Raw genomic sequence first — 13,796 nt, forward strand, 5'->3', positions numbered from 1 at the left:
AGACTTCTGTAGCCAGGAATGAGATTTCTACCAGTACTGTAGCATGTTTATTTTGGTTAACAGACCTGCAAAACAAACTGAAGTTTATTTACATTCCTCTCAAATGTATATTCATTTTCGTTTTCATTTTTATTATTTCAAACACAATCTTTCTTCACTAATTTAGGGTGACGAAGTCCGCCTCCGTAGCACAGCACTAGTGTTACCGCCTACCACGCAGGCGGCCCAGGTTCGAGTCCCGGCAGGGCACTGGGTGTTGTGGGTCCATCATCATTGAATTGCAAGTTGCTGAAGTGGTATCAACTAAAAAGGACTTGCAATACGGCAGCCGAACTCCCCTGAATGGGGCCTCCTGGCCAACAATGCCATACAATCATTTCCATTTTAGGGTGAAGAAGATAAAGGATGCTGCAAAATGACTCTTAGAGCTAGTTATGAAGTTCCCCTATATTTAGCAAGAGCTGGGAAGCCGTTTATGGAAGAGCCATTAATAAAGAAGACTTTGCTGGACAACAAACCACACATTAGCTCCCGCATATAGCAGAAGACCACTTTTACCAGTATGACACTCTCTCTGCAAATCAGCGAAACTGACGGCAATTTGTGTGAACAATTAGCATGCAAAACTGAAATTTTCCTAGCGTACTCTGTAGCACTTGAGAAATTCAAGGATATTAATGACATGGATCAGTTAGCCATTCTTTTGTATCGTGGGGACGATGATTTACATATAACGGTAGAGTTCCTGTATATGCTTTCGATGAAGTACACTGCTACAGGGGCAGATATTTTAGAAGTGGCTGAAATGGTAGCTGAAGGAGTACAACTCACTTGGAAAAAGTTGTTTTGCACAATCACGCAAAGGGTGTCAGCAAGGAGTGGTAAGGTGAAAGGTTTTATTGGTCCGCTAAGGAAAAAGCTTAACGTGCCAAATTTACCTTCCGTTCACTGTTTGGCATTCCAAGAGACTCTCTGTGCAAAAGTTACTGGTCTCCAAAATGCCGTGAATGCAGTGGTGTGTAACGTGACATACGTTCATTCTCACAGGCTCATTTATCGTCACTTCAAAGAGTTTTTGATTTTATTTGAAGAGGAATATCCAGATATTCCCTACCACACTCAGGTACGCTGGTTAAGCAAAGGGAAAGTGATTTCCAAAGTTTTTTGACTACACCCTGCCAAGGCTCAGTTTTTGTATGACAAAGGACGTCTGGGGCCATTCTGGATTACCCTGAATGGGTAGTTGATTTAGGATTTTTAGCAGACATTACAGCTCTCCTAAATTGAGTCTGAAACTTTAAAAATAACCTCATGAATGTGGACTGGTGCCAACATCCTGAGAGACTCAGGCTTACACTATAGATAACAATTTTTCGAATGGACTGACATTCAACAATAAAGAATAAATATCATGATATTCCTTCTGTTCCTAAATTATATGGTGGACTCACCATTTTTGCTGCTGTCTTTGACTTCAACGATGCTGGTAATAAACACAGTGTGAAAACAGAATTTTTGCCTAACAAAATGCTGACCATCACAGTTCTTGAGAAGTTGATTCTCCAGCATGTGTACCAAGCTATATGACTGCCAATGCCCAGCAGTTCTTCCTGCTCTATGGAGCTGGGCCACTTGCAAAAATTCCTGCTGCATTTTTTCTAGCTTAAATTCCACTAAAAAAAATCAGGTGTGGTGGTAACCTTGCAGTGTTGCTCTCTAGCAGAAGTCATACACGAATCATGTATGTTTATAATTATAGGTAATGAATTCAATTTTTGGATTTACTTTCAATTTTTATTTCATGTATATTTTTAAATATGCAGGAATTGTTACTTTTATTTGTGGAGAAGTGTTAGTATTTCTTGGAATGCCTTTGCAAGCATTAAGTAAAAAGACAGCAACACTTGCTGTGGCACTCTTAGTGTTGTTTGTCTTACGGACTGAATGAGATGACAATTATTTTTTCACAAAAGAAGCAAATAAAAATGGCAATACTAACATTTTCTAAGTTTCAAGATCTACATATTTTTCAGTTAGAGTTTTACTATTTTGTTCAGAACAAACTACACAATCTTGGCTGTTTAAGCTAGGCCTAACTGTAGACACTTTAAGCAACACAAGTTATACTGCGAGTGTAAAATCTAACACTCGGGTAGCATTGCCCTACTTCAACAATCCTGACTTGTGCATTAAACCTCATAATGACAGATTTCCTCTATTTCTGTACCACCATCATATGATAAACATTAAATGAAACAAGTCTGTTGACATAATTATCATAGTGCTGTCACTGAGTTTGTCTAATTACATCACAGATGCAGCTGCATGTTGCAGCGGAGTGTCATTTAAGTTTCTTTTTCCCCTTACGTAAAAGTAATGAAGCTTTTCCAAGGTTATATCTGTTCAAAAAACAATTATTCTTTTTTAACAGATGCCGTCTTATCAATAATTTACAATCTTTACCATCCTCATATCTAATATTAATTAATTTTACAGTCTCTTGGTGGTGTGGGTGTTCATATTCACTAAGTGCCCATACCATTTACTGTGACGTTGACTGTTTTGCAGAGATGTCTCTGTTGTCTCATTTGCAATTATGAAATCAAATTACTTGCCCTGAAATAGCTTCACACGACTTGTTAAGACTGATATCTGCAACATACCCCAGAAGTCTCTCAAAACTGTGTGTTCTGCCATAATTCCCATTTATATCACTGATTTGTTATGAATCATTATGGTGATTGCCTTTTATGAAGATCCTCATAGTTTACAAACAGTCAATACCTCCAACTCTACATAATATATGACTTATAGATGTCGAACAGTGGAAAATACAGGATGGAATAAAGGCAATAGTATGAAAAGGATACATTGCTACATGTGTTTAGTCTACTTTAAAAGAAGGCCTTTTTGCTGGAAGCCCATACATTTAGCAGTTTTTTTTATTGTACCTGTCAGTGACTCAACATCGCCTCCATATGGTAAGTAGCAATCTATCCTTTTAATGTATAGAAGTCGTGTTGAAAGAAGATGTAGGTTTGTATGTAGTGTGTCTGCTCCAAAAGTAATAACACAGAAAAAATATTTAATAGAAATCAAGATCAAACATACTTGGTAGTTATCAAAGAGGACCCCACTGAAATTTATGCACTGAATCTAATGTTGCTGCACTCTTCATAACAATGTTAGCAGTCTTCAGTAGAGACAATGTTCATAGTTTTTTGTCACAATCAATTTGATATTATCTACAGATCACAAATGGTTTTTCAGGCATTTGTTTTCAAGGAATGAAACAAAGTATTTTGACAAATCATGTCCAAGTAGTAGGGTGTCTGTGGAAGTTTTGAAATGTTCTACATCAAGTATTGGGATGTTAAATGATATAATTACTGATACTCTAGGCAGTACAAACATCTTGTGGATGCATCCTTTAAAAACATGTCAATGACAATGGAACTTTGACCTCCATACTTTTTTATTGCAGTGGAGTAGTGCATTTTTTGGTTAGGATGCATTTATACCCAAGTTCCTTTGCTTGAAATTACATGCTATAGAAAAGTACGTTAGCTTATAAAATGATGAGCAAGTTTGATGAAACTGAGGGGGAGTGGGGGCTGAATTTTGGACTTTCAAACTGTAGTTCTATAATTTCCTTACCAACAACACTAACTGAAACATAGGTTGCACAACATTCTGGTGACTGAAGGGGAAAACAATCTCTCTCTTTTTTGGAGCAGGGAATTTTATAAGTCAGCAGCTTTGAGATACACACTTGCAAGATTTGAACTCTGTCATTCTGACCTAGCCACAGGAATGCTCCACATTCTTTAGTATCTGTGGAAAATGAATGGATGGAAAAATACTTTTACTATGACATGGACAGGATTATCACAGAAATATTCAAATATTACGGGAAGAAGCTATCAGAAAATTACAGGGTGTTTATAAATGAATATCGGGGTTTAATGCTTTATAATATTTATTACATTAAACTTACAGTTATAAATGATATGTCAAATGAAAGAGCAACTCAAACAGTTGTGTTTGGCACCAGTGCGCATGTGCAGCGCACAATGTTTCCACCGCAATCCACTAGACTTCACTGTATCCAAGTACTGGATAGGCCGCAAGGGGCCCGATGACACGGCTTGTTTTGCATGGCCTCCACGTTCACCCGACCTAACGCCATGTGATTTTTTTCCTTTGGGGTTTCATCAAGGATTGTGTGTACGTGCCTCCGCTACCAGCAGACCTCCCTGAATTAAGAAACTGGATTGAAAAAGCTGTTGCTACAATCACTGAAGACACACTTACCAACGTTTGGGAAGAACTTGACTATAGACTTTATGTGTGCCTGTGACAAATGGTGCTCACATTGAACATTTATATGGGTCATGGTAAAACTGTTCGAGTTGCTCTTTCATTTGACATATCATTTATAACTGTAAGTTTAATATAATAAATATTATAAAATGTTAAAACCCCGTTATTCATTTATAAACACCATGTATTCTCTGACACTTCAAGTTACCACAAATACCTCCTTTAGAAAATATCACACTATTAATTTTATGAATGAAGGAAAAAAAATTAATGGAATACTTTCTCCATTGAGAATTTTTGCCATTTAATGTTATTGGTTATAATACTTGACATTAAATTTAACGGTATGTCTTCATAGGCCAGCAATCTCCAGTTAATATACATTACAGATTCCAATCCGAAAGAAAGCAGGTGTTGACAGATGTGAAAATTACCGAACTATCAGTTTAATAAGTCACAGCTGCAAAATACTAACGCGAATTCTTTACAGACAAATGGAAAAACTGGTAGAAGCCGACCTCGGGGAAGACCAGTTTGGATTAATACTGTCCTTACGACTTATCTTAGAAGAAAGATTAAAGAAAGGCCAACCTACATTTCTAGCATTTGTAGACTTAGAGAAAGCTTTTGACAGTGTTGACTGGAATACTCTCTTTCAAATTCTAAAGATGGCAGGGGTAAAATACAGGGAGCGAAAGGCTATTTACAATTTGTACAGAAACCAGATGGCAGTTATAAGAGTCGAGGGGCATGAAAGGGAAGCAGTGGTTGGGAAAGGAGTGAGACAGGGTTGTAGCCTCTCCCCGATGTTATTCAATCTGTATATTGAGCAAGCAGTAAAGGAAACAAAAGAAAAATTCAGAGTAGGTATTAAAATTCATGGAGAAGAAGTAAAAACTTTGAGGGTCACCGATGACATTGTAATTCTGTCAGAGACAGCAAAGGACTTGGAAGAGCAGTTGAACGGAATGGACAGTGTCTTGAAAGGAGGATATAAGATGAACATCAACAAAAGCAAAACGAGGATAATGGAATGCAGTCAAATTAAATTGGGTGATGCTGAGGGGATTCGATTAGGAAATGAGACAAAGTAGTAAAGGAGTTTTGCTATTTAGGGAGTAAAATAACTGATGATGGTCGAAGTAGAGAGGATATAAAATATAGACTGGCAATGGCAAGAAAAGCGTTTCTGAAGAAGATAAATTTGTTTACATTGAGTAAAGATTTAAGGGTCAGGAAGTCGTTTCTGAAAGTATTTGTATGGAGTGTAGCCATGTATGGAAGTGAAACATGGTCTATAAATAGTTTGGACAAGAAGAGAATAGAAGCTTTTGAAATGAGGTGCTACAGAAGAATGCTGAAGATTAGATGGGTAGATCACATAACTAATGAGGAGGTATTGAATAGAATTGGGGAGAATAGGAGTTTGTGGCACAACTTGACAAGAAGAAGGGACCGGTTGGTAGGACATGCTCTGAGGCATCAAGGGATCACAAATTTAGCATTGGAGGACAGCGTGGAGGGTAAAAATCGTAGAGGGAGACCAAGAGATGAATACACTAAGCAGATTCAGAAGGATGTAGGTTGCAGTAAGTACTGGGAGATGATGAAGTTCGCACAGGATAGAGTAGCATGGAGAGCTGCATCAAACCAGTCTCAGGACTGAAGACCACCACCACCACAACAACAACAACAACAACAACAACAACACAGATATGTCCTCCACTGCAGTCTCTTCCATTTTTTTATTTACTTGTCATTATTACCAATTATTAACATCCATCTTTTCACTGCCCACTGAAAAACCTTTCAGGTTGTCTATTAAAGGCCACATATTACTGCTTCAAGTCAAATGACTGTAAACTTTCTATTTCAGACCTGCATGAAGCTTGGTTTAAAAAACTCTGTTTAGTTTACTGAAAGCACCTTAGGTAATTTTTTACACTCCATTTATTTATTTTGCTGTTCCATCCAGTCATTATCTTAAACTGCCATATATACAACAAAACTCATTAACTTGTTATGTGACATCACTGTTTACTTGCACAGTTTTCTTTTCAATGCATTGATCAGACATTATTTTCATCTAAAGATAACCGATATAAACACCTACCATCAAATTGGTTCTGCCACATTCTTTCATTAGTTGTTAAGCTTATCGGTACTAGAGAAACACAACACAACATCAACAAAGTGTTGTGCCATTAACAGTAACTTGTTCTCCTTTTTCAATGAAGAATGGATAGCTTGTTTTTCACGGGTTGTTGTCACATATTTAGTTGAAATTAAGTCAAAAGCTTTTTCAAAATCTATAAATCCCAGGAAAAAGGGCACTTCATACTCTATGGTCCTTGCTACAATTTCAGTATTAGGCAAGCACAATGAAAAGATAGCTACATATTTAAACTTTTTGTCAAAAGGCCTCCTTATAAAATAGTAAACATACATAGATATGCAAGTCAACATTTCATGTATATTGTGGGTAACACTGTATTATTACCATAATATTGTTGTCATTCCATCCTGGGCTTTTCACTGTTCCATTCTATTATTTTGTTCACGACTTGCAAATTATCCATCATCTATTTCTAAATCCAGCTCACGCCTTACATTCATTAAAATCTAACATTCTTTTCTATGCAGTTGGGCTAATTTTAGTGAACATTTAGAAAATTACGGATCAGAGGCTGATAGCCCTATGTTTTCTTGCATCATATGTACCCTCTCTTGTTAAGTATAATAATTACAGCATTGATACAGTTAAAGTAAATTATCTTTCTCTGCAGATATTCTGTAACAGTTTTTATAAGTTCGTTTTACATCCATTTACTTCTGGCTTTAATCATTTCTACAGAAACAGTGCCATATCCTGAGACCTTTTCTTTCTTCACATCTCAAATGGTTTAATATACATCACATGGCATTAATTTTATTATGACCCCTTTTCTATGTTCTACTACACAAAACATTTAAAGAAATCTTTGAATGCTTCAGTAGTTTTCTGTTTGTTGGTATTTACTGTGCTGCCTGAAGCTTTAATTAGTGAAGTGTTATTTCTATCCAAAGTAAGTTTCTGTTTTGGTAGTCAGCGGTTGCAATTTTTTATGGTTGTACCTGGAACAAATCTGTAAACTCTAGTGAAGTCTACTGAGGAATTGCTTGAATGAAAAAGCAACTTTTTCGGGATGTTTAACAACCCAAGGGTACTTCTCTCTTTTCCAAATTGATTCTACTGATGATAGTCTCACTCTTAATGAATCACCCGATATCACTTTTCATCGATAATTGAGCAGAGCAGTTGTCAGCGTTTGCCGGAGAGCCTTTTTTTTACTGTAGTTATCAATTATTCCCATTTCTTTACACTAATGGATTCTTACAAAACATTTGATATTTTTTTTAAATAAACAATATACTCAGAAAAAAACTAGTCATCCAGATATTTTACATTTAACTTCAACGAAATTGGTGAAAAATTATTATTTAATGCAAATTATATTTTAGAATAATGCATGAATCTCTACTTTTTTTAATGTACAAAATTGTCACAGTATAGATCAATATCGATTCTTTGAAAATTATTTGTGGTGTATTATGATTTTTGGTCATTTGTTGATGCCACGTGAAGCAGTCTGTGTAGAAAGGTGGTTGTGGTTATCGCACTGCTTGATTAACTCACATATCGTATCTGTCTTGTGAAGTTATGGCATACGTACATTGTCGGTTGTGACTGTTGCAGACATGAAGAGCTATGCAAATGCAAAAATTACTATGTGATAAAAATTGTGACAAAAATATGTTTGCAATCTAGAAAATGGTGAAATAAATCAGCAATAGCAAATACTTAGCATTCAATTAGTTACAAAGTAAAACACAGATCCCATATTCCAAAGTTTTGATAAATGTATTTTAGCCCCAGGATGACTGAAGCCATTAAAAGATAAGTACAGGTTGACTTTTATACTACCTCTCATGGACTATTTTTATTCTGCAGGAATGTGATGATTCACTGAAGTAAAAGATGCACATTTTTCTGATTATTGTCAGTTACACCACTGTGAAAAGTACTTATAGGTGGGGGTGGCGGCACAATGAAATGCATCACAGCCTCACTCAAAATTTCAGCTGCTATCTACTAAGAACTGTGCTCTGTCAGTTCTATGAACTTGCTATTTTGACAGACTTATCTATATAATCAATTGATGACTACTTCTATACAACAATTAAAAATTTGAAAAATCAACTCTCACGGCAGAATTATACAGCATATCAGTTCTCTCTCACATTTTAGCTCATCGTTATTATTACCAATTTTTTTTTCCAAGATTAAAATTAGTTGGCCTGTAATGATTCACATCATGGAACTGATTTTCTCCAGTCAATAATCTCATCACCATCACGAACGGTTCACCACTGTTAACGCCTCACAGCAAAGCATCAGTTTACGTTCACAGCTTTCTAGTGTGGTGTACACACCGGTACTGTCTTCTAATCATTTGGTTTGCTTTTCATACAGTACCTTATTTTTAATGTTGTTTGTAGTGTGTCTATTACATCTGATGTAACACAAAATTGTAGAGGAGGAAGAGTGAGGATTCTGCATCAAGACATAACAAGGAAGAAAGCTGGACAAGGAATTGGCCTTCAGGAACTGTTGCACCAATTCTGCAATGAGTGCAAATACTTTGAGAGAGAAAGAGAACATGTGGGACCCCTCAAGTTAGCCATGCAATCAGTGTTTACAATTGATGTGTGTAAAAAGCTGAGGTAGGTAGGAGGGTGGAAATAATAATAATGATAATAATAATAATAATAATAATAATAATAATTTCTGCTTCTTTTCATCTAATTGCTCTATCGCTTCTTGTTGTGAGATTTTACCTAACCTTTTTAGGTTTTTTTTCTGACATTTCATTTCTTATAAATTGTGTTAGCTGTCCGATGTCTTCTCAGTTTTTCTATTCTGATCTGTAGCCTGTGTTGCCATGCTGGTTTTGTGGGTTTCTTATGTGTGTTGGTTGGTTCTGATCTCTGCCTAGTGTGTATATTTAGTGTAGTGAGTGCTCCTATATAAACCGGTAGTTGTAACTCTTCCATAGTTGTGTTTTCATTTATTTTGTTGTGTATGATTGTGCTGATAGTGGTTTTCCAATTTTTCATTACTATGTTTAGGAACTGTAGCAATTTAAGATCTACTTTGTATATTTCCAATATTTGTAGTAAGCATGAGTGGGGTACACTATCAAAAGCTTTTTGGTAATCAATGTATGCATAGAGTAGCGACCTTTGTTTAGTTTTAGCTTGATATGTCACCTCTGCATCTATTATCAGTTGCTCTTTACATCCTCGTGCTCCTTTGCAACAGCCTTTTTGTTCTTCATTTATAATTTTGTTCTGTGTTGTATGTGTCATTAATTTCTGTGTAATGACTGAAGTTAATATTTTGTATATTGTTGGTAGGCATGTTATGGGGCGATATTTAGCTGGGTTTGCTGTGTCTGCTTGATCTTTAGGTTTCAGATAAGTTATTCCTTGTGTAAGTGTATCAGGGAATGTGTATGGGTCTGCAATGTAACAGTTAAAAGGAAGTCACACTTGATCAAGGTCCGCATCACTTTCCATTTTTGACCAGACATAACATCTGAGAAAAGAAAGAAATAATAATAATAATAATATCCTGGCTATTAGATAAGCTACTTAATAAGAGAAATTTATTCAGAAGCTTATATGCATTCCTCCTCACAAGAGACTATGCTCAATAATCATCAAAGAGAGCACTCACTTCAGGTAAGCCCACATGACATTGTAAAATTCTGAACTTTCTGAAGTCAGTACAGAATTGTTGTGGCTGTTTCTCACTAGTCTCTATTTAGAGTACCAAAGTATTTAAGGCCAGACAATGTCAATACAGTGAGTTGTTCTTTTAACTGCACTCAAGGCAAAGTCTTAAATGAAGCACGAAACATTAATTTGAAGGATACAGTCTGAATTAACAATACATTTGTAAAAGTACGACAACATGTGAAGAAACGTTGGACTGATGACAGAGTATGCTACTTCCCAGTAGCACAGGTGGTAGAATTACTCTTTTGCATCTTGATACGTCTCATGACTTTATTCCCTGCTGTCAATCTTGACAATTTTTAGATCAGTTTATAAATTCTTTGCTACCAAGTTTAGGAATTTCTTGATGCTGATGAAAAGCCCTCAACTTCCCAGTCAGGTGGCAGTGTTAAGATACTATGATGTTTTAATGAATTTGAAACATCATCTTCACCAGAAGACATTTTGACAAATGATGTATTCATCATCTTTACGAGAAGATTTTTTGATTTGTAATGTTCACTAACCAGAAAAAATAATGTGGTATCTCAACATTGTCATCTGGACAGAAACCCAAGCACTTCGCATCAGAAGCACACACCAGTGAAGTGTATGTACATTTACACAATTCCTAATGACGTTTCATCTCTTCTGAGGAATGCTGTTCAGCTATAACAACACCGACTAACTGCTGACAACATACTGAAAAGAGTAGAGGTACTAACTAAACTCTTTGTCACTTCAAAGTCATAATTCCTTAAGCAGAGTTCTGGTGATGCCGCTTATAAATACATACAATATGTCATATAGGCCTAACTGTCTCCTTATTAATTAATCTTTAATAAAACGGTACTCTTTGGCACAAATGAAAGGATATGTTGCAAGTGAAACAAAAAGTTTAAAGCTCAGTAAAATAGTGTGTGAGCTTTTCATGCAAGCAGAATGTGATTTTGCCCATTATTATCCAGTTACTTTCATATGTCTCATGAACAATCCAAAACATTACGCAAGCTCACTGGACAAAAATCTTGACTACTCAGTAGTGCATCATTAAGCATCTAGTTAAAAGATAGAAAGGATAAATAATTAGACAACCAAGAATTTTATTAAAAGATCCTCCAGAATGGTATTGTATTCTTACTATGTTTAAGCCTAATCTCTGCATAGGAATAACTATGATATAGAATTATTGGCTATAAGTTCATGCAAGCAATACGCCAACTACCCGCCACAGAAAAGAGCAGTCTATCACCGGTGCCTGCCTTTTATTTGACCAGGATGATGCCACAGTGTGGAACTGAGAACTATGGCAGGCACCTCACTGTCTGATTGATTGACCCTTTTTATGAGCAAAGCTGAAAAAAATACTGTTACTGAAATGGAATGGAGGCCTTTTGTAATGCACACAAAGGAAACAGCTGACAAAGTACAGAATTACAAATGTTTCCTTGAAGACAGAATAATAGAACTACAATTGCTTCCAGCAGCTCAGCTAATTTTTCAAGTCCAAGTGATTCGGAGTTGAGTAGTGTGTGTCCATTTCAGGGCAATGTTCATGAATGTATGTATGTGTACAACATATGTTTCTTTTAATTTAAATAGTATTTCCTTACATTTTGATCTTGTTGTCTACAGCCATAAGACACGTGATAGTCGCAACACTGTACTTGCCAACATCAATTAACATGTACGAGTAATTTCAAGTAACCTATAGTAACAGAGAATCTGCAGAATCAGGAAGTATGCGAGAGATGATGGCAGATGTAAGTTTTGTTTCGGGATCTAAAGAAGACTAGAAAAAACAATTGCCACAGAAAACAAGATTGAAGGTTTAAATGAAGTCTACTGACCACTGTAATTCAACGATTCATTTCAGAGTTGATCCAGTGGTTGTATGTGAGAAATGACTGATGTCTTTTAAAGGATTCTCCAATTTATAAAATGTCTAAATTTCCAGTTTTATTTTATTTGTAAAACAAGTTTCAGCATTACATTATGCCATCTTCAGATTCCGTGACCGACACGTAGGAGGAATCCCACCACTTGTCCAGTCGAAATAGGGGCCAGCATTCAGTAACTGGTATCCGCAAATTTCTTCTAAGCACAGCAATCTCTTCAATCACAGGGATTGTAGTGCTACAAAGAAATTTACGGATACCTGTGACTGAAGGTAGGATTCTTCCTACACATCAGTCAGGGGGCCCGAAGATGGTGTAATGTAATGCTGAAACTTGTTGCACACATAAAATAAAACTGGCAATTTAGATGGCTGAATGTGTTTTCATTTGACATTTTATATTAAATAGCCAAGGCCCCGCAACCATCTTCTATAAATATGGACTTAACAGTGTCTCTAATTTATCTTTTCAAGTCACCACTATATACACAACAGTGACAGTACCCTGCGGAAAATCTGGAATATACGAATATACTTAAAATTTTTCATGTGCCGGTGAAGGGTGAAGTGATTACCTGTATTCCACAGACCTGATCACTTAGAAAAGTTGCCAAACAGTAACAAGAGATAGCTTATCCATTGAACATACCTTTGCAGAAATGGGTCCATTGAGCGTCGGCACCTGATGCGATGGTGCTGGGGAGGGAGTCGAGGTTCCTGGAGCTGGCAGCGGAGATGGAGCACTGCTCACCGAAGATGGTGGGGATGATGAGTTATTGTTATTGACGTTACTGCTACAACTGCTGACATTGTGCTGGTGCTGGTCCAGAGAGTTAACAAGGCTTTGCTGCTGCTGCTGCTGCTGTACAGCTTGCTGCTGTTGCTGCTGCTGCTGTTGTGACTGTGGTTGTTGCTGTTGTTGTGGTGGCTGTTGTTGTTGCTGCTGCGGTTGCTGCTGCTGTTGCTGTGGCAGTTGCTGCTGTGACTGCTTGCCACTAGTGACAGTTGTCGAGGATGAGGACGGTTGCTGCTGTTGCTGCAGTGTAGGCGGCGGGACAGACTGGGATGCCTGACTCCCAACAGCTCCACTGCTGCTTGCCGCGCCTGCTGTGTGGTTGTGATGATGGTGGTGGTGATGGTGGTGGTGATGTGTTGGAGGAGAGCTGCCCAGTGAAGACTGGCTGACACTGCCATTTTCGGAATTATGCGCTATAAGTGGAGAAAAAATAGAATTTGTCAGAAGATACCAAAGAGGCAAATGAGGCCAAATTCAGAATGTGTCCATATAAGGATAATAATGGGTCAATGTAACAAAAAACTAACTATAATTCAGGATGCCATATGCACATAGCCAGTAGTTTCTCCTGCAAAACAACATTTTATTTTGTAGCTTTAAATAATAAATAAAACTTCTCTGAGATAAAGCAGTATACCTTTTCCTTTCTTTATGTGCTATCATTTTACACTGGCAATTCATGGTACAGGTGTGTCATATTATGGAAATATCATGAACTTGACATATCATCAACTAAAAACCTGACAACTTTTGCAGAAATAGTGACCCGTGTTCATTCTACTTATTGATGTAAATCCGCGAAGAAACTTGGCAAACATGGCGACTAGATTGCTACTAACAATGCTCTTTAGAATTAGTTTATACATGCCTCACACAATGAAAGTCATATTGTACAGTCAGAACATCACACATTTTGAAGTATGTGAATGGGCATACAACGTGGTAAAGGTCTACCAGCAG

General features: G+C 36.9%; 1 protein-coding gene across 1 annotated transcript in view; it reads right to left on the reverse strand.

The window, feature by feature from the left end:
- LOC126194761 (CCR4-NOT transcription complex subunit 3) overlaps positions 1–13,796 on the reverse strand; it is a 99,247-nt gene that overhangs the window by 72,454 nt on the left and 12,997 nt on the right. The window contains exon 9 of the mRNA XM_049933046.1: positions 12,690–13,249. Within this exon, the coding sequence (XP_049789003.1) occupies positions 12,690–13,249 (560 nt within the window). The remainder of the gene's footprint in view (positions 1–12,689; positions 13,250–13,796) is intronic.

This window comes from Schistocerca nitens, chromosome 1 (genome assembly GCF_023898315.1).
Source record: "Schistocerca nitens isolate TAMUIC-IGC-003100 chromosome 1, iqSchNite1.1, whole genome shotgun sequence".
NCBI classification, from domain to species: domain Eukaryota; kingdom Metazoa; phylum Arthropoda; class Insecta; order Orthoptera; family Acrididae; genus Schistocerca; species Schistocerca nitens.